The 22,408-nt window shown below is 39.7% G+C and overlaps 1 protein-coding gene across 1 annotated transcript in view; it reads left to right on the plus strand.

The window, feature by feature from the left end:
- The window catches only part of PAK2 (p21 (RAC1) activated kinase 2), an 85,537-nt gene extending 72,851 nt beyond the window's left edge, over positions 1-12,686 (plus strand). The window contains exons 14-15 of the mRNA XM_045903101.3: positions 8,219-8,356; positions 8,817-12,686. Of these exons, the coding sequence (XP_045759057.1) occupies positions 8,219-8,356; positions 8,817-8,903 (225 nt within the window). The 3' untranslated portion in view covers positions 8,904-12,686. The remainder of the gene's footprint in view (positions 1-8,218; positions 8,357-8,816) is intronic.
- Positions 12,687-22,408: the final 9,722 nt, after the last annotated feature.

Consider the following 22,408-nt stretch of genomic DNA (forward strand, 5'->3'; position numbering starts at 1 on the left):
TGCTTGTAGAGGGCTTCACTGAGGTGACATTTGAACATAGAAGATAAGAGAGTGATACTGAGTTACCAAAGGGAAGAACATTCCAGTCAGAAAGAATAGCACATGAAAGGCCCTGAAGAGGCATTTTTGGTATATTCAAAGAGCACTTGGGGATTCCCCCATAGCTAGTGTGCAGGGAGCACACAGCAGGAGAAAAAAAGGTAGATCAGTGAAGAAATGGGACTAGACTATATAGTGCCTTATTAGGCCTTTATAAGAATTCTGGCTTTCTTACATAGATGAGACAGGCAAACCACAGGAGAGTTTTGAGCAGAGAAGTGAAATGGTCTTACTTGTATTTTAATAGGATCACTCTGGCTACTTTGTTGAGAAAAGATTTTCAAGTGAGGCAAAGACAGACAGAGGAAAACCACTTAGAAGGCTGTTGAAATAATCCAGGCCAGACATAATGGTAGCTTAGACCAGAACTGTATCAGTAGAGGTGGGAAAAAGTAGTTGGATTCTGGATATATTTTAAAAGGAGTGCCTATATGGGAGAGGGAGAGAGAGAGTTGACTCTAAGATTTTGGCATAAGCAACTAGAATGATGAAATTCAAGTTCACCTTACCTGAAATGGGGAAGACTGCAAGTAGAGTGGTGTGTGGGGGTGGCAGGTGGGAGATCAGGAGGTAACATTTTAGTATGTTTTAGACATGTTAAGTTTGCAGTGCCTACTAAGACATCCAAGTGAAGGGTGCCTGGGTGATTCAGTCAGTTAAGCCTCCGACTCTTGGCTCAGGTCATGATCCTCAGGGTCCTGAGATCTAGCCCCGCATCAGGCCCCATGCTCAGCATGGAGTCTGCTTCAGATTCTGTCTCCCTCTCCCTCCCCCTCTCCCCTTCTGCACACATGCTCATGCGCTCTCTCTCAAATAAATAAATAAATAAATATGGGGTGGGGGGAAGACATCCAAGTGAGTATGTTGAATAGGCTGTTGGGTATGGCCATCTAGGATCAGGCCAAAGATGTAAAATTGAGACTTTTTAGAATAGAAATTAAAGTTATGCATCTAGATAAGATCACCAGGTCAAGTAGGCGTAGACAGACAGTAGAAAAGATTCAGCTTGCATCCTGTGGCATTCATTCCGTAGTTAACAGTTGATGTAGCAGACCAGCAAAGGAGACTGAGGAGGAATGGCTGGAGAGGTACACAAAACCAGTAACACATGCCCTTGAATCTTCATGCAAAAAGTGAGGGAGACATCAGCTTGTCAGAAACCACACTGAGGACTAGCAGTGTGAATGTAATTGATGGAAACTTGGCAAGCAGGAAATTCTGCTTCCTGTCAAGATAGAATAACAGGTAGCAGATTCACCACCCTTGCCTAAAGTAACAACAACAAAAATTAGCATATGTGAAACAATGGTTTGCAAGACACTGGACATCAAACAGTGAAGAACAGTGATCTCCAAAGGTGGGAAAGGCTTGAGGTGAGCACTGTGATTGCCCCAGCTTTATGTCCTGAGAGAGTTTTAGGCCATGTACAGGGAGGAAGAACCCAGGTGGGACACAGTGGCCTCCTTGAATTAAGGAGAAGGAGTTGAGAGTCTGAGGAGACCAAGTCGGCTAGAGTTTACAAGACAGAGAACAGGAGAGGAGAAAGCTTCATAGAAGATTCTGGAATCTGTGGAGTCCGCTTGAGCATTCAACAGAGACTGGTGCAACTTTGTGAAGAATCTACCCAAGGTCAGGGGTATACCCATATTAGATTGAAGAAAACAGTGCTTGGTACTCACACACAGGCTGGGAATAGTGCCTGCTTCTGTCAGCCACAGTGGAAAACCTTGTAATGCACAGGATATTGAAAAGAAGACTCAAAAGAGTCTTGCTTCACTGATGGGAAATAATTACCCCTAGACTACATGCTGCTATAGTCCCACCTAACCAGTCTAAAAAACAAAACCCAAAGAGATCCCCAAGTAACTTGTGTTGCAGAACAAAGCTCAAGAATATTTACAGGAATACAGAAATATCCAGCAGCCAACAAGCACTTACATACCAAGTCAGGGTTTATCAGGCAGGCAGAAGAGCAGGAAAGTACAACCCATGATGAGGAGAAAAATCAATCCATTGCAGCAGACCAGAACTGACACAGATAGAAGAGCACAGAAAGTCATTAAAACCGTTTTTGTAACTACATTTCATATGTTAAGAGTAGCGGTGTTTGGAAGGAATAGAGACAGAAATGAAATTTTTTAAAAAAATGAAATAGCGGTGCACCTGGATGGCTCAGTCATTAAGCATCTGCCCTTGGCTCGGGTCATTATCTCAGGGTCCTGGGATCGAGCCCCACGTCAGGCTCCCTGCTCAACGGGAAGCCTGCTTCTCCCTCTCCCACTCCCCCTGCTTGTGTTCCCTCTCTGGCTGTCTCTCTCTCTGTCAAATAAATAAATAAAATCTTAAAAAAAAAAAAATTAAATAGCAGTAGTGAGACAACTTCAAGTTCTAATATATGTGTAACTAAGTTTGGGGAGAAAATCAAGACTTCTGCAGCCAATGAATATCTTTTAAAAACTGAGGTGAAATAAAGATTTTTCTAGACATAGACATTAAAAGCATTTATTACCAGCAGATCTACACTATAAGAAGTATTAAAGGAAATCTTTCAAGTGGAGAGAAAATGGTAATATCACTCTACAAAAAGAAATGGAGAGTGCTAGGAATAGTAACTATGTGAGTAAATATATAAGATTTTTTCCTTAAGTAAATATCTTTAAAAGATAAAACTGTTTACATGAAAATAATAATGGAGGGGGAGGAAAAGAACATATGTACAAGTAGAATGACAACAAGAGTATAAAGCTAAGGGGGAGAACTGTAAGATTGTTGTAGTCTGTGGGAAGTGGTGTATGTAATACTGTGATAATTGTGAAAATTGAAAGATGTATGCTCTCACCTCTTAAGCAAACCCTAAAATAATGAAAGAAAGAATTAAACCTGATAAAATTCAGCTAAGGAGATAAAATAGGATCATAAATCATACTGAGTTAAAGAGAAGAGCTCACACTGATGAGTTTGTCAAAGGGGCAAAGGACCGACTGAAAGAGCTCTAGTGGCCAAAGATGGAACAGTTTGAACAACAAAATAAAGTCGTATGGGATAGTAACCCGAAGTATAAAATAATGTTTGTGTGTCCATGCTGATATAAGTAATTGAGTAAATAAGTGGGGCAGAAGAGACAAGTCTCATGCAGAAGAGTGCCAAATAATTTATGTGGATGTTACCCCCTAAGGGAGATGGAACCTAACTCCCCACTCTTTAAGTATAGACTGCACATAGTGATTTTCTTCTGAAGAGCAGAGTATAAAAAGTGGAGAAAACAGTAACTTTGCAATAGAGAAGCCTGACAAGCACAGACCTCAGATAAGGTCACCATCAACAGTCATAAATTATGTTGATAGTATGTATTTTTTATATGAAGCCGTGAAAATGGCACTCTACTTGTGATCTTCCCAAAGCCCATATTCTCAGTCTGTAATCATGAGGAAAACATCAAATTCCAATAGAGGGCATTCTACAGTATAAAACCTGACCGGTACTCCTCCACACTGTCAAGGTCATCAAAAGCAAAGGGACGTCTAAGAGATTGTCACTGCCAAGAGAAGCTAAGGAGACATGAGTGTCCTGACACCAAAACCAGAGAGTGGGAGAGGGAGTGAAATGGGGAAATATGTAGTAGGAAAGCTGGAAGTCCTAAGGGCCTGTGTGAGGTGAATGATGCCAGTCAGCAAGGATATACCTTTTTCGTCTCCTGTCCTTAGCTGCATAGGTACAGGCGAGGGGTAGGCAGTTTTAATGTGTAGCGAAGTGATTATATAAAAGGAATGATGAACGCTGCAAGATCAATGGGATTTATTTAGCTTTAGTATCAAAGGATTGCTGGTGTTGGGAGTGCTCAGAGTGAAAAAAGTAGGAGGTGGAGAGCAATTACAGTTTCAGAGTTGTGGTCATGGGTACTGATGATGAGGCAGAGGCTGTGACCAGGGCTTGTGTGGCTGAGGGAGGCCAGAGGACAAGAGCATGGGAGAAGATGAGGTCAAGGAACTGTCGCAAGCCTCTCTAGCTATTGAAATCCCTGAAAGTTACGAGCAGCGTTAGAGATGATAACAGCAGTGGTTGGTACATGTGGTAGGTAGAGTCTGAAAGCCCGGGAGTTCTATAGGAGGGAGGTAGATACCTCAGAGAGGCCATGAGGAGCCACAAGGATACTCCTTCTCTAAGCGTAGTGGTACAAAGGACTGGGAGGGAACAGTGACCCCTAGAGAGCACTGTGGATGAGGCTGTTCCTCAGAGGAGAGCCAGGCCTCAGTAGATGAGGTAAGGAGACCGTTGGAGGAGGGGTGGGGCAATGGTATGTGAACAATGAAGGCAGAAAGGGGAGTGTTCAGGGCCACATGGGCATTAGAGTGCAGATAGCAAAGAAATGGGCATACTCATGTCCTGATGATTTGAGTGTCAGTTAGTATCCTTTTTTTTATGGCATTTTGGTAATAGAGCAGAAATGTGAAATAATTCAGGAGAAAATTTAGGTGACCTCGGGTTTGGCAGGGTTTTTAGATAAAACATCAAAAAGCATGATCCAGGGGCACCTGGGTGGCTCAGTTGTTAAGCGTCTGCCTTCAGCTCAGGGTCCTGGGATCGAGCCCCACATCGGGCTCCTTGCTCAGCGGGAAGCCTGTTTCTCCCTCTCCCACTCCCCCTGCTTGTGTTCCCTCTCTCGCTGTCTCTCTCTCTCTGTCAAAAAATAAATCTTTAAAAAAAAAAAAAACATGATCCATTAAAGAATAAATTGGACTTCGTTAAAATTGGAATCATCCTGGCTGGCTCATTCGGAGGAGTGTGCAAATGTTGATCTCCGGGTCGTGAGTTCAAGCCCCATGTCACATACAGAGATTACTTAAATAAATAAAACTTAAAAAAAAAAAAAGGAATCTTTCTATCTGAGAAAGACACTACTAAGAGAATAGAAAGACAAGTCACAGACTGAGGGAAAATATTTGTAAAACAACCATCTAATAATCAGATGTTATCCAAAATACACAAAAAAACTCTTCAAACATCAACAATGAGAAAATAAACAAGCTAATATAAAAATGGACAAAAGATCTCAATAAAGAAGATACACAAATGGGGCGCCTGGTTGGCTCAGTCGCTAGAATAAGAGCATAACTCTTGATCCTGGGGTCATGAGTTCGAGCTCCATGTTGGGCATGGAGATTACTTAAGTATTAAAAGAAAAGAAGAAGATACAGATGGCAGATAAGCATATAATAAGATGTTCAACATCATGCTGTTAGGGAATTGCAAAATTAAAAAAACAATAAGATACACACATATTAGAATGACCTAAAAATTTTTTGATGGCAATACCAAATGCTGGTTAGAATGCGGAGCAATAGCAACTCGCATTCATTGCTGGTGGGAATGGAAAATTGTATAGCCACTTTAGAAGACTTTTTGGCAGTTTCCTACAAAACTAAACATACTCTTAACATGCAATTCACAGTTGTGCTCCTTATTATTTACCCAAATGAGTTGGAAATTTATGTCCACACAAAAACCTACACACAAATGTTTATAGCATCTTTATTCATAATTGCCCCAAATCAGAAGCAACCAGCCAAGATGTGAAGTACATAAATATACTTTATTTAAAAAGGGTGAGTGTATAGGGGCACCTGGGTGGCTCAGTCGTTATGCGTCTACCTTCGGCTCAGGTCATGATCCCAGGGTCCTGGGATCGAGCCCCGCATCAGGCTTCCTGCTCGGCAGGAAGCCTGCTTCTCCCTCTCCCACTCCCTCTGCTTGCGTTCCCTCTCTGGCTGTGTCTCTCTGTCAAATAAATAAAATCTTTTAAAAAAATAAATAAATAAATAAAATAAACGGCTCCCAGGTGTAGTGCTAAAGTGCTGTCCAGTGTTCTAAGCACAAGAGGGAGGAGTCTAGGGGCACCTGGGTGGCTCAGTCGTTGAGCGTCTGCCTTCGGCTCAGGTCATGATCTCAGGGTCCTGGGATCGAGCCCTACATCAGGCTCCCTGCTCCGCGGGAAGCCTGCTTCCCCCTCTCCCACTCCCCCTGCTTGTGTTCCCTCTCTCTCTCTCTCTCTCTCTGTCTCTGTCAAATAAATAAAATCTTTAAAAAAAAAAAAAAACACGGGTGAGTGTATAAATAAACTGTGGTACATCCATACGATGGAATATTATTCCATAACATTAAAAAGATAAAAAAACAAAAAGAAATGAGCTATCAAACTGCAAAAAGACATGGAAGAACCTAAAATGCATATTGCTTAGTGAACAAATCTGGCCTAACACAGTTATATACTGTATGATTCCAACTATAGAGAGTAAAAAAGATCAGTTGTACTCTCTCTAAAATAAAAAATCTTTAAAAAAAAAAGTTGGAGGGGTGCCTGGGTGGCACAGTCAGTTAAGCCTCTGACTCTTGGTTTTGCCCCAGGTCATGATCTTATGATCATGAGATCGAGCCCAGCGTCGGGCTCCACACTCAGCACGGAGTCTGTTTAAGATTCCCTCTCCCTCTGCCCTCCCCCACTCACACTCTCTGTTCTCTAAAATAAATAAGTAAATCTTTGGGAAAATATCAGTGGTCATCAGGTGTTTGTGGGGGTGGGGTGGGGAGGATGAATGGGTGGAGCACAAGGGATTTTTAGGGCGGTGAAATTATTCTGTATGATACTATAGTGTCAGAAACATGACAGTATGCATTTGTCAGAATCCATAGGACTATACAACACAAAGAGTGAACCCCAATGTAAACTATAGACTTGTTTAATGTAAGTGTATCAGAGACCCTTAGCTGTAGAGAACAAACTGAGGGTTGCTAGAGGGGAGGTGGGTGGGGGGATGGGTTAAATGGCTGATGGGTATTAAGGAGGACACTTGTGATGAGCATCAGGTGTTAAATGTAAATGATGAATCACTAAATTCTATTCCTGAAACCAATATTACATGATATGTTAACTAACTAGAATTCAAATAAGAACCTGAAACAAACAAAAAAGGTTTAAAAATAAGTGTATCAGTAGTGGTTCATCACTTGCAACAAGTGTACCATATTAATGTAAGAAGCCTCCCCCGTTATCAGCATCCCTCACCAGCGGGTACATTTCTTACATTTGGAGAACGTACATTGGCACATCATTATCACCCAGAGTCCGCAGTTTGCATTAGGGTTCACTCTTGGATATTGTACAGTTCTGTGGGTTTGGTCAAATGTATAATGAGTAACATACATCCATTATCATAGTGTTTTCACTGCCCTAAAAATCCTCTGTTCTGCCTATTTCATCTATAGCTATGTAGATCGAGCTAGTTGAAAAAAAAGGGCGGAGGGTTTCTGAATCACTAAATTCTACTCCTGAAACCAATATTACACTATATGTTAACTAACTAGAATGTAAATAAAAACTTGAAGAAAAAAAAAAGATGTCAGCAAATCCCATTGTTTTGAAATCTGGTGTGACTTGGAATAAAAGCTTGAGAAAGGTAAATGGATGCTATGTGTCAGTCGTGGGATTGTGCTCATTTTTCCTTATATCTTTATGTATTATAGTTCTTGTATCAATAGGTACTACATTTATAACCCCTCCCCAAAAAGATAAAGCTAATTTCTGAAAAAAAAATTTAGGGGAATGTAACATCTAAAAGTAAAGGGAGAATATCTGATACAAATGGGCAGAAATAATACTACACCTCAATTTATTATTTCTGGTGATTCTTTTTTTTTTTTTTAAGATTTTATTTATTTATTTGACAGAGACACAGCAAGAGCGGGAACACAAGCAGGGGGAGTAGGAGAGGGAGAAGTAGGCTTCCCACCGAGGAAGGAGCCCGATGCGGGGCTCGATCCCAGGACCCTGGGATCACGACCTGAGCCAAAGGCAGACGCCCAACGACTGAGCCACCCAGGTGCCCCTCTGGTGATTGTCTTTAAGGAAGTAGAAGATCCAGGGGTGCCTGGCTGGCTCAGTCAGTGGAGTGTGCGACTCTTGATCTCAGGGTTGTGAGTTCCAGCCCCACGTTGGGTGTAGAGATAACTTTAAAAAAAATCTTTAAAAAAAATTAAAGAAGTAAAAGATCCATAAACTTTATAAAGTGCTGTCTCACTTTGTTGTGCTGTCTTAAGTATGTCAAAGATGTTCTTCTATTTTTAGGCCTTGTACCTGATAGCAACTAATGGAACTCCAGAACTTCAGAATCCGGAGAAACTTTCCCCAATATTTCGGGATTTCTTAAACCGTTGTTTGGAGATGGATGTAGAGAAAAGGGGTTCGGCCAAAGAATTGTTACAGGTGAATTTGGAAATAATACTATTTTTGGATAAAGTTGATTTTTTTTGAGTAACCAACAAAGTTTACATAGGATTAATAATTAACATTGCACTCTTCATTTATCACCAGCAGCATGGCAGTTGCTGTAGTTTAGGATTTTATCTGCTGGGAATAAAATAGCTATAATACTAAAATCAAGTATATGAGTTTTTGCATATTGTCAATTATCAGACAAGTTCATTTGCTGGCATGGGTATCTGGGTCATTTAGGTGAGATTTGATAATATTAGATAAACTGAAAAGACTGCTTTCAACTATAAAAGTGATACATTGATTATGTTGATTTTATACACGCCCTGAAATATGTGCTTGTTAAATAAATTATAATCCATAAAATAGTCTTTGGGGCTTAATTGAAAAGAAATATTTAAGCTTCTGATCTGGTGACATTGATACATATTTCCCCCCCTCTCTCTGGCAGCATCCCTTCCTGAAACTGGCCAAGCCCTTGTCCAGCCTGACACCACTGATCATGGCAGCTAAAGAAGCAATGAAGAGTAACCGTTAGCATCATTGCCATGTCCTCGTATTCTTTCTTCCATTTTCTAAAAGAAATCTTTTAATATATGAAAATTATTACTCTTTTGAGGTTTAAAGAAATGGTCTGCATAACATGGAGGAAAAAGCAAAGTACTACTTCCTGAAGACAACCAAGAGAAAATTGCAAAACAGAACGACAACTTTCTATTGACTCCCTTCTTTATAGGATCCAAAAGGAATTGTGGACTGAATCACTAGCCTTACTTCTTTCAGCAGACAGCCCATCGGGGCTGTTTATCGTGCTTGAGATTTGCATTTTATTTTTCTGACTTCATCGTAATAGATGCCATTCATTGTCCCTTTTGGGGAGTATTTTCAATACATGAATGGCAGATTCGAGTTGTTCAGAGTATTTGTTTCATCTGCTGGTCTTCTTTTCTCTCTTCTTCATAGCCTTCTTTTTCCTTGCCTTGCTTCTTTGAGTTGCTTTGAGAAATTTTTCTTGTGCCTAAATTCAAGGCAAATGTAATAAAAATGATGTAGCTCCTTATATTGGCAAAGGAGCTCAAAATCGGTTAGCTTTGTATAGAAGTTAGGACCAGCTATTATTACATGTAGTATTTCAGTTCATAATTTGAGCTGAAGGAAGGGAAGAAAAAGATGTGATTTTTACCTTTTTTAACAAATGTGAAAGAGTCAGTTTTAGAAATTTCATGGTAGTGAGTTGTTTGGCATTTGTTACGTGTATAGAGAGACTAATAATCTATATTTATAACTAAATCATTGACATAGAAAAAGAATCCCATTGATTATACATCCTTACAATTTTGTTTCTTTTCTGACTATATCCTCTTCAGATTGGGCTTCAGGAACCAAAGTGATTTGTTCTTGTTCCAACTTGGGCTTTGTGACTGGTTGGTACCGCTTCTTTGCCCTTCCTCCTTTTACCTTCATTTTGGAAATAAGTTTCTGTATATGTTGTAATTTTAGTTAGTTTGTTTTTTAATTAACCCTCTCTCACCCTACTCCACCCCTCCCCCTTTGGTAAATAATATAATAACCATTGAATTTTCAGAATTTAAAAGTTTTAATTTTTTTTTTCCACTTAAAGGAGAAAAATACGTGGGGCTAGCAGAAACAAAGCAAGAGACTAGAACTTTGGTGAGCTCTAAAATAATTAGATAAGATTATATTCATGAAAGAGAAATGACAGTTACATAGAGATGCCACTTCTGACCAGTAAACTGTAGAGATTTGTTATAAACATTGTTTCCAACCCATTGCCAACATTTTAATATCTATGAGAACTTAAGTCACAAAGTATTTGATATATTCATGGATTATTTGAGATGTTGAGTAGATTTTTTTTCAAAAATAAGTAATCGTGTGAAAAAAACTGGAGAAGAAAAATGAAATGTGCTTGTTGGTAGCAATACTTTTTATATTTTAAAAATTTGAAGAGGGTCTGTGACCTGTAGCATTAATTATGAGAGTGCCCTTTCTTCTCCACCCCCCCTTCTGTTTTCTTTTCTCTCCTTATTTTTTTATTGTTTTACTTGTGGAAGCGGTGTCATCCCTTCTGACATGCCACAAGCCACATAAAAGAAAAAAATCTGATTTGGTTCAGGCATTTTGGTCCCCATCACCACTCCTAATTAACTTCATACCTACTTGCCATCTTGCAGTAGTACAGGTCATGAATACAAATAATTTTGATATTTTGGACTACATTAGGGGAACGAATTGAGTTTTATGTCCTATCATTTTCCTCACATCTGTGTTAAGATATAAGGATAGAAATGGCTGTTTTTTATTGATAATGCAAGGTTTTCATGAAACTGAGTAAAATAAGTAGTGAAACTTTCATCTAGAGCACTTAATGATCTCTGTTTTCAGTTTGATTCTTGATTTCATTTTTCTCTGGATTATGTTGGCCACCTACAGCTATTACTAAATTACAGAAACAAGGTGGTTTATTTCTGATGAAAATCTAGATTTGAACATTCTGTGTAAATAGTTGTTTGGATGGATTATGATAAAGAAGACGCTACCAATGAACTAGAAGACCAACTAGATGTTAAGACCGATCGTCATGACCACTCTAGAAGGCCCTTCCATATGTATGTCATAAAGACCATGTTCATTGAATACAGTGCCAATGCCCCATTTTTATGCCTGTGACTCAACAAAGGTCTTCTCAGTTTATAGAAGCAGTTTGGGATTTGTATTTACAACTTCTTTGAGGGTTACCTGCATGTCCATTGCTGGCAACGGACTTTGTCATTAAAACCTGACTCCCAGGTTAAGGGAGCTACACTGTGGTTTATTCTTTACTTACTTGGATAAACTAACTTGTAATAGAAATATACTTTGGTTAATTCTGAAATGTGTCATTTTTAAACAAAATAATCCTAAAAGCAATATGGAATTGTGATTTATTAGTTAATTTTAAATTAAAATGTTCAGATCTTGTTGAAAGAAAAATTATATCTGAATCAAGATTCATGTTTTTTTAATAACTACCTTTTGTATTCACCCTTTTTGTCATCACTTTAGAATGAAAATTCCCATTTAAATCTAAAAGTTACCTTAGTCCTCTTGTGTTAATTAGAACAATATTACTATAGTACTTATTTATTAAATTTCAGACTCTCTGGTAGTCTTAAAGTTTCCTTCTCCTCTTGTTCCTTTTGCTGCTTTTAGGGACAGTTAAAACTGGGAAACCATGAAAATACTGAATATTTTATCCTACCTGAGAATAGTTAAGAAGTAGAGTAGTTGTGATAGCGTAAGAAACCAAAGCTAACACAACTCTGTTTTCATGTGTTGAGTGCCTGGCACATAGTATAAATTCTCTTCCCTTCCACACATAAATATTAAGCTGCTTAAAATGTATCTAGTTACCACCAGTCCTAAATGAACCTGTGCCTTTAATAAGCAATTTAAAACTACCTATGAGTATTTCTTTATAGGGTTCACATAAATACATGTCTGTTTATATATACTGTATTCTAGCCAGAACAATTTTAGATCTAATTGGGCTGTAGGTATAGTTAGAAAAAATGGGTGCTTAAAGAACTTGCATCAGTTTTTTAATCTAAAAATTTTAAATATAATGAGATCCATATCCAGTGAAATGTAAAAAAAAAAACCATTGCAGAATTAGAGCTAAAATCCAGATTCTTACTCCTTTTGGGTTTTTTATAGTGGAATTTCATAGTTATATAAAATAAAGATTGTCTTCTTTGTTTCCATTGCTTCCACAATAGATAAGCTAGACAATTAAAATCAGTTTTCCCACAGTGTGTGTTTATGTGGGTGTGTAAGAAAGGGAAAAAATACACACACACATACACACACATACAGTTTTTTAATCACTCAACACATTTATTGACCACTTTGGCAAAGACACTGTGGTAGATATTGTGGGAATTACAAGGCAGAATCAAGCACTGGCCTGGCCTTGAGAGAGCTGAAGTCCTTTTCACTCACCATTCTAGAATGTTGCCAAACGAAAGGGAGAAAGAAATGTGTAATTCTGTCAAACAAATTTTCATTCTGTATTAAGAAAAGCAAAGAATTATATTTGGAATTAGACATCTTTTTCCCCTTATTTTGGTAGATAGAAATGGAATTAAGTGAAAGTAGTTTGTCTTTTCTGTTTTGTCTTCAAATTTTATATTGACTTTTATTTTTAATTTAATCCCGTTCAATTATTTAATTGTTACATTGACATTAACTGCTGTATTTGATGACTTTGTTCAATAATTTTGTTCTTTCAGGGCTAGAAATAAACTTTTTTTTATGTTCATTTTCCCCTTTCCTAAACTTCAGTTCTTTCTTCAGACCAGAATAGTTTAAAAGAATAAATATAATAGGTTTCAAGAAGTAGTCTAGTATTTTTAAGGTTAAATATTTGTTAAACATGGCACTATTTTGAATGTATTACAGAGCTCCAAATTAGAGAAGTTTACAGAAATGTCTGGGTAGCATGAGCCTTCCCTCTTCTAAATCAGGTTTAGAATACATTTCTTACAAATGTATGGGCTGTCAGACCCAGGGAAGCACTTTGGATCTCTTTGAATACCTCCAATAACTTGAAATTCTAATGCTTACCTCACTGCTATAATAAGAATCTTACCAGCATTGCTGTGTTAAATACACCAAGAGATCTTTAAAAGTGTAAACACTTTAAGGCATCATGTCATTATATGCATTTCTTTCTTTCTTTTTTTTTTTTTTGAGATTTATTTATTTCAGAGAGAGAGAGTGCATGCACACTAGCGGTGGGGGTGGGGGGAGGGCAGGGGGAGCGGGGAGGATCTTAAGCAGGCTCCATGCCCAGCACAAGCCCGATGCAGAGCTCAATCTCACAACCCTGAGATGATGACCTGAGCTGAAAGCAAGAGTCCTATGCTTAACCAGCTATGCCACCCAGACACCCTATTACCTGCATTTCATATGGAATGTTAGATACCCTAACCTGGAGAACAGCTGCAATACCGAGTTCACTACCAAAAACCAAAATTACACGTCTTTAAAAGCAGGAAGTGGGATATAAGTAAGGACTGCTTAAAGTATATTTGTTACACTATAAAGTTGTTTATGGTATTCTAACATTTGTGTATCATTAATTATAGCAAATGTTTAAAACATTTGCCTAAGAAAAGTTCAGAAATGCTTGAATGACTTGAAAAGCACTATCTGTAGGAGCTTAATGCATGCTTTACTACTTCTTTGATACTTTGATATTTGTGGCTTTTTTTTAATTAGGGAGATATTTTTTATGCCAAATTATTTAACAAGTTTTATCTTTCAAAAAGGAGAACAATGAAGGGAAATGTCTTTTCAGGCCTAGTTATTTTAGGTTTTTAACAAAGCAATGTACTTAGATTAAAAATCCAAATAATCTTAATAAACAGTGCCAGTCCCCAGCTTTAAACTTCCCACTGCCAAGTCCAACTCCACAGACGATTCTACTTTTAACTCTAATGCCTGCTAAGAACAGCTCAATCTTCCCATTTCTGAATTATATACTTAAACAAGTATTTCTTGACATTTCTATCTTTTTATCTAGTAATTTCTTGTTATGGCAGTTGAGAATTTGGGTACTGTCATACCATCCCATTCTCCCATTTCATTCAATCTAGTCTCCCATTTAAGTAAGGTAACAATATTTGGGGGGCGCCTAGGTGGCTCAGTTGGTTGAGTGCCCAACTCTTGATCTCAGCTCAGGTCTTGATCTCAGGGTCAAGTGTTCAAGCCCTGCATTGGGCTCCACACTGGGTGTGGAGTCTACTTTATTTTGTTTCTTTTTTCCTTTTTATTTATTTATTTATTTGTTTGTTTGTTTGTTTATTTAATTTATTTATTTTTAAAGATTTTATTTATTTATTTGACAGCGAGAGCAGGAACACAAGCAGGGGGAGTGGGAGAGGGAGAAGCAGGCTTCCCGCTGAGCAGGGAGCCCGATGTGGGACTCGATCCGTGGACCCTGAAGCTGAAGGCAGACGCTTAACAACTGAACCACCCAGGCGCCCTGGAGTCTACTTTAAAAGTAGCAATTTTTTATTTCTTTTTTAAGATTTATTTATTTATTTTAGAAAGAGGCGGCAGGGGGAGCAGAGGGAGAGGAAAAGAGAGTCTTAGGCAGACTTGTGCTAAGCTCTCAGCCCGTGGCGGGTTGGGGGCGGGGTGTTGATCTTAACCACCCTGCGATCATGACCTGAGCTGAAACTGAGTCCGAGGCTTAGCTGACTGAGCCACCCAGGCACTCCAGTAGTCAGCTTTTACTTATGACTATGTGGAAGTGTTGTTCACTTAAGTAATTTATTATCATTGCCTATCATTTCTTGTACAACTCTTTGCTTTTCCTGTTGTTATTTTCTTGTCTTACTGTTTACTTTGAAAGTTTCCTATGTCTCTATTACCTAAGTTATCCCAGGCTTGCCACAAAATTGCAAAAGCCCTCTGAGGACTATTTTCTAACAAGCAAATGTCTCAGATAATAACAGTTCCTTTTTCTTTCTTGGAACTTGACTGGGTCTGCAGTTTTGGACTGTTGTTCTACAGACCTTCTGCCCCTCTGGCATCTGAAACTCAACTTTTCTTCTGAGTTAGATCCTTCGTTTCTTGGCTACCATATTTTCTTGCTTGATTTATTCCCTCATTTCAAAGAAGTACATCTTCCACTAACTTCCTGAGAAAGAGTACATAGAGGTAAGATTTTAAGAACTTGCATGTCTGAAAATTCATTTAAATTTCATTGATAATACAGGATTTTAGGTTGGAAATCATCTTCCTTGAGAATTTTAAAGTCACTACTTCATTGTCTTATAACTGCCATTTCTGATAGTATGTTTATATGTAACCATTTTTCAGCCTCTTGTTCTGAAATTTTACCATTACGTGCCTTGGTGAGGGTATATATGTTTTCATTAGCTTTGGGCATATGGCAAGCCATCTTGATAACAGACTCCTTTTCTGAGAAATTCTTATATTATTATTTCTTTAAAAATTGCCACTTTTTTCCTCCATTATTTCTTTCTAGAATTCCAGCGTTAATCATATTTTTCTTACCTTTCCCTTCTGCTTTTCCATCTCTTTGCCCTTTTTTTTAAGATTTTATTTTTTTATCAGAGAGAGAGAGTGGGAGGGGCAGAGAATCTTAAGCAGGCTCCATGCCCAGTGCAGAGCCCAACGTGGAGCTTGATCTCACAACCCCAAGATCATGACCCAATCTGAAATCAAGAGTCAGACACCTAACCAACTGAGCCACCCAGGCACCCCTTTTTGCCTTTTGTTGTTTTTTTAAGATTTATTTATTTTAGAAAGCACAAGTGGAAGGGACAGAGGGTGAGGGGAGAGATTCTCAGGCAGACTCCACGCTAAGACAGAGCCTGGAGTGGGGCTTGATCTCATGACCCTGAGATCATGACCTGAGCCGAAACCAAGAGTCAGATGCTTAACCAAATGTACCACCCAGGCACCCCTCAACTATCAGATTTTTAATCTCCGAAAGCTCATTCTTTTTTCTGATCTTCATTTTTATAGCCTCTGTTCTTATTTCATAAATTTAATATCTTTCCTGATGTATTAATTGTGTTTTTTCTAGTTCAGGCTACCATAACAAAATACAATAGCCTGAAAGGTTTTTGTTTTTTTTTTTTAAAGATTTTATTTATTTTTTGACAGAGAGACAGCGAGAGAGGAAACACAAGCAGGGGGAGTGGGAGAGGGAAAAGCAGGCTTCCCACTGAGCAAGGAGCCCGATGTGGGGCTCGATCCCAGGACCCTGGGATCATGACCTGAGCCGAAGGCAGATGCTTACCGACTGAGCCACCCAGGCGCCCCAAGATTTATTATTTTTATTTTTATTTTTATTTTTTTTAAAGATTTTATTTATTTATTTGAGACAGAGAGAATGAGAGAGAGAGAGAGCACATGAGAGGCGGGAGGGTCAGAGGGAGAAGCAGGCTCCTTGCTGAGCAGGGAGCCCGATGCGGGACTCGATCCAGGGACTCCAGGATCATGACCTGAGCTGAAGGCAGTCACTTAACCAACTGAGCCACCCAGGCGCCCCAAGATTTATTTTTTTTAAAGATTTTTTATTTATTCATGAGAGAGAGGCAGAGGGAGAGGGAGAAGCAGGCTCCCCGCCAAGCAGGAAGCCCAACGCAGGACTCGATCCCAGGACCCTGGGATCATAACCTGAGTCGAAGGCAGAAGCTTAACTGACTGAGCCACCCAGGTGCCCTAGCCTGAAAGATTTAAACAACAAAAATTTATTTCTCACAGTTCTGGAGTCCAAGATTGAGATGTTGGGCAAGGTAGGTTTCATTCTGAGGCCTTGGCTTATAGGTAGCCATCATCTGGCTGTGTTTTCACAGGACCTCTTCTTTGTATGTGCACATGGGGAGAGAGCCATCTCTGGTGTCTCTTTTTAGCAGGGAACTAATCCTATCATGAGGCCCCACCCTTATGTCCTTTAACCGTAATTACCTTCCAAAGACTCTATCTCCAAAAATACCAATACAGTGGGAGTTAGGACTTCAACATATTAATTTGCGGGGAGGGGCACAAACATTCATGCCATATTATCTCTGGATTGTGTGTTTTTTCTGGGTTCTTTTTTGCTTTCAATTCTTTCACATAGACTTTTTACAGATGTCTGGTACTTACTTGCTGTTACCATAACAACAGTAGAGTGTTGCACCATCTGGCAGGGCACTAAACAAATACTCGTTTACACATTGATTTTTCTCAATTCTCAGCTGGGCTCTTGATGTTGTTCACCAACCATTCATTTTGGTCCTAGATCTTTTTTTTTCTCTTTTCTCATTTACTCCAAACTATCTCATGATTCTCAACCCCTTTATCCCATCATCTTAACACTTTCTTCTACACTAAAGCTGGAATGTTATGGTTTCTATCTTTACCTTCTTCCTTTTGGTCTCAGTGGAAGATGTTCTCCATCTCTGCAGCTAACCTCACCAAGAACCTGTTTCCATATTTCACCACCTCTCAGATCCCCAGGTCGCTGTGACTTACCTTAGCCTTCCTCTACCTACAACCTATAACCCTCAGCAAAATGAGCATGTGCACATAACCTCCTTTTAAAACAAATTTCCTTTGATTTTTCTCAGCTAAACTTCTAGAAAGACTGTTTTTCTCTTTATCTTATTGATCTGCCCTCAACATATCATTCAAACTACTCTTTTTTTTTTTTTTTTGAAGATTTTATTTATTTATTTATTTGAGGGCGACTGGGTGGCTCAGTTGGTTAAGCGACTGCCTTCGGCTCAGGTCATGATCCTGGAGTCCTGGGATCGAGTCCCGCATCAGGCTCCCCGCTCAGCAGGGAGTCTGCTTCTCCCTCTGATCCTCCTCCCTCTCATGTTCTCTGTCTCTCATTCTCTCTCGCAAATAAATAAAATCTTAAAAAAAAATTTATTTATTTGAGTGAGAGAGAATGAGAGATAGCATGAGAGGGAAGAGGGTCAGAGGGAGAAGCAGGCTCCTTGCTGAGCAGGGAGCCCGATGCGGGACTCGATCCCGGGACTCCAGGATCATGACCTGAGCCGAAGGCAGTCGCTTAACTGACTGAGCCACCCAGGCGCCCCAAACTACTCTTACCAACATCACCACTGACCACTAATGTCAAGGTCATTCTCAAAACATCAAGAAGAAGGTTCCTTCAACTGGTAGCTAGTGTGCTTACTGGGAGTTTCTCAGAATTCTGAGATTCTACTGTTTTCAGACTTCCTTGTTGCAGAATAGAGAACTTTTATTCCTAGCTTTTATTTATTTTTTTGAAAGATTTTATTTATTTGAGAGAGAAAGAGTGGGGGAGAGCAGCAGGCAGAGGGAGAAGCAGGCTCCCCACTGAGCAGGGAGCCTGACGTGGGCCTCAATCCCAGGACCCTGGGATCATGACCTGAGCCGAAGGCAGACACCCAACGACTGAGCCACCCAGGCGCCCCCAAGATCTATTTATTTTAGAGAGAGAGTGTGCAAGTGGGGGGAAGGGGCAGAGGGAGAGGGAGTGGAAGAGAATCTCAAGCAGATACTGCACTGAGTGGGGGAGCCTGACTCGGGGCTCAATTTCATGATCCAGAGATCATGGCCTGAGCAGAAACCAGGAGTCGGGGGCTTGACCGACTGAGCCACCCAGGTGCCCCCCAAATAAATACCTTATTCATAGAATGTACAGGGACGTAATTTCAATACTCATACACCAGAGGAAAATGCCCGAAATTGTTTTTTTGTAATCATCAACCATTCCTTCATCTCTTTTTAGCTAAAAGTGATCTCAGAGCCTCCAATTACAAGTGAGAAGAGAATTCCAGAATATAATCACGTTTTTTGACTGGTAGGGTGTTTAGCAGCCAACAAGGAGATGTGGCTCTGTGGAAACCAGTTTCCCCCCAAAATTGGGGACAGCAAATGGGTGGGTACGTTCCTTTGGCTGAATGGCACATACAACAAAACTACGATCCAAAGGGGCTAGTTTACTAGACAAGCCACGTCATGCCTTCTAGGAAGTGTCACCTTATACCAAAACTCCGGAGAATATATAGCTCTGACTTTGAACCAATGTTTCATTAATCTGGGTTAAACTGAATCAAATTGTTTCACACTTTTAATTTTCTTTTCAACGTGCACAGTTGAAACTGTCCTATCCATAAAACAGCTCCCAACCCAAATTTAAAATCTTTCAATAAGGGGTGCCTGGGTGCCTTTCAATAACATCTGCCTTTGGCTCAGGTCATGATCCCAGGGTCCTGGGATCGGGCCCCACATTGGGCTCCCTGCTCCTCGTGGAGTCAGCTTGTCCCTCTCCCTCTGCCCCTTCCCCCACTTATGCTCTAATAAATAAATAAAATCTTTAAAATAAAATTTCACATTCTCTTTATAAAGGTTTTTTTTGGTATTACTTATTTCTAGGTACTTATTATCTTTGGTCTATTATAAATGGTAGATTTTTAAAATAACTTCAAGAGACTCTTGCATATTGTATATTCAATGGTAAAAATACAATCCTGTTGCTCTGCTTACAAGCAAAATGAAGATGGGAAATGGGTTTTCCTTACGAAATTCATTGCTTAGTAGTTAACAATGGGCTCTTATCAGTGAAATTAAAGGTGTTCAAGTTACTTGGATTGGCTGAAATAATTTGAGAGAGACTGCAGCGTTGCATGAATAGGGTTTAAGAATCTAGTGAGTGGGGCGCCTGGGTGGCTAAGTCGGTTAAGTGTCTGCCTTCGGCTCAGGTCATGATCTCAGGGTCCTGGGATCGAGCCCCGCATCGGGCTCCCTGCTCTGCGGGAAGCCTACTTCTCCCTCTCCCACTCCTCCTGCTTGTGTTCCCTCTCTCGCTGTGTCTCTCTCTGTCAAATAAATAAATAAATAAATAAATAAAATCTTTAAAAAAAAAAACAACACAAAACCATTAAAAAAAAAAAAAAAGAATCTAGTGAGGCCTGCAACCTGACTCCTTAAAGGATGGCCCTCAAAGCTCTATCCCTAAATGAACCCTGTTTAGGAGGATGTCTGGTTCCATGAGGGCATCTTTAAGGCTGACAGAATCCTGGCCTCTAGAATGTCTCCTTCTCTGCCGGAAGTGAAACCTTTTTGTGCAAAGTGTGGACAGAGCACTTAACAGGACAGACAGCAAGGATGATAATGAGCTGTAGAACAGGCCAAATGAATGCTTTTGCTAATAAATGTTCAATTAATTAGCTTCTAGATGTGTGGCAGAGCTTGGTTTGAGACTCGCTCACAATTTAGCCATACAACTGTCATAAGGTTACCCCTCACCACTTCAAATTTTTTGGGTGGTAAATACCCAAAGAACCTAAGAGTAGTGCACAAACTGGCTTAGGTCAATTTGCAACAATTCACAAATCATGCTTTTCTTTATCCCTTTCTACTTCTTCTCCCTCCAAAAATCCAGAGACTACTTAGTCACAAAAGATCCTCATTATGGAAGACCATGGTACCCTGCAATCCTGAACAGGGTCAGTCTTCAGATTGGCCTTTTGCTCTATCTTTCCCTACCCGGTAATCCATCCTAATCCAATGCTAACTAGGGTATTGCAACAGACCCTCAACACATTTAGAGTTATATTACTGAAGATCTTTTGAACTAGAAATATTAAAGTTTGCACTAAATCATCCTGAAAGGCAGGGTGTGGGGATGAATTAGAACATCCTGTCATCTCTACTTGATTCCTCTTTTTCTTTCTCTCAGCAACAGCATGACGAGACCTGAATTAGGATGGGTTGAAATTTACAACTTTACAAAGTAGTCCCATTTAAAAAACTGTTGACACCAAGCCAAGATCTTACCTAAGCAAACTTGAGAAGGCAAAATTTGTCAATGTTCTATTATCTCTTTCAAGAACATTGCCCATGGGGTGCCTGGGTGGCTCGGTCAGTTAAGCGTCTGCCTTCGGCTCAGATCATGATCCCAGGGTCCTGGGATCAAGCCCCTCATCAGGCTCCCTCCTAAGTGGGGAGCCTGCTTTTTCCCCACTCCCCCTGCCTGTGCTCTGTGTCAAATAAAATCTTAAAAAAAAAAAAATTGCCTGGTGTTCATCTTCTAATTTACACCCAGTACTGTCAAGGTCCTCCTTATCTTGAAGACCTTCAAACTCCAAAATTTTTTTCATCCATTCTCTAAGAGATTAATGCTCAACTAGAATTTAGATTAATGGATTAGTGAAAAGGGGGGGAGGGGAGGTGTCTAAACCTTCAGGGGATATTTGCAACAAAGAGAAGCTTATAATCCAAATGAGTATCTTTTTTTTTTTTAAAGATATATTTATTTTGGGGCATCTGGGTGGCTCACTCGTTAAGCGTCTGCCTTCAGCTCAGGTCATGATCCCAGGGTCCTGGGATCAAGCCCCGCATCGGGCTCCCTGCTCTTCGGGAAGCCTGCTTCTCCCTCTCCCACTCCCCCTGCTTGTGTTCCCCCTCTCGCTGTGTCTCTCTCTGTCAAATAAATAAAATCTTTAAAAAAAGATATTTATTTTTTTTAATTTATTTTTTATAAGGATTTGGGTTTGGTTTTTTTTTTTTTTTTTTAGATTTTATTTATGTATTTGACAGACAGCGAGAGAGGAAACACAAGCAGGGGGGTGGGAGAGGGAGAAGCCCCAGGTGATGATTGAGATATGGATACAGAAGTGCTTGTAGGGGTACCTGGGTGGCTCAGTCAGTTAAGCGTCTGCCTTCAGCTCAGGTCATGATCCCAGGGTTGGGATCGAGCCCCACACTGGGCTCCCTGCTCCACAGGAAGCCTGCTTCTCCCTCTCCCATTCCCCCTGCTTGTGTTCCCTCTCTCGCTGTGTGTCTCTCTGTCAAATAAATAAATAAAATCTTAAAAAAAAAAAAAAAGAAGTGCTTTTAGTAGCTGTCTATAGAGTATGACCTTTCTGACTAGGAGCTGACTGAATCTCGCGTGTGAATTTTCTATTAGAACACACACTATCCTTGCTAAAACATTTTAAATTACAGATGTGATACAGATGAAGTTCTTGATAGACAGTTTAATGTGGATTTAGGTGCTTATTAGCACTAACCCATAGTTGCTTATCATTTCACTAAAGTAAAATGACCTAGAAGACTGACACAGGAAAGAGGGTCACTTGGCCAGTCAGTGATGTTAGCTGGTCACTCTTTATCCACATTTTTCTAACTGGCATGGAAGCACTAACTAATATATGGGTAAAGGGGACCACTTAAATTTTCGGTTCTACTTTAGTGTTTTTGTTTGTTTTTTGAGGGACATTGTTATTTCGTGCTGTTTGGGAATTTATGATGATATCAGGATGTCAGAGATTTACTGCACTATGTAATTTTGCCTATGGCAGATTGTGCCTCCAGTATTAGTCCCAGAGGTCCAGTGAGGTGTTGTTTCCACTGTCTGAAATTCCAGTTCAGTATGGCTAAATCTATATAATCATATCTCAGGATCCTTAGATGTTTAAAGATTTATTCTTTGCGGGGGTGTGGGGAGGTTCAGAGGAA

The sequence above is a fragment of the Mirounga angustirostris genome, unplaced genomic scaffold (assembly GCF_029215605.1).
Source record: "Mirounga angustirostris isolate CCGP_5_RB_7025 unplaced genomic scaffold, mMirAng1.0.hap1 SCAF_1, whole genome shotgun sequence".
Classification (NCBI taxonomy): Eukaryota; Metazoa; Chordata; class Mammalia; order Carnivora; family Phocidae; genus Mirounga; species Mirounga angustirostris.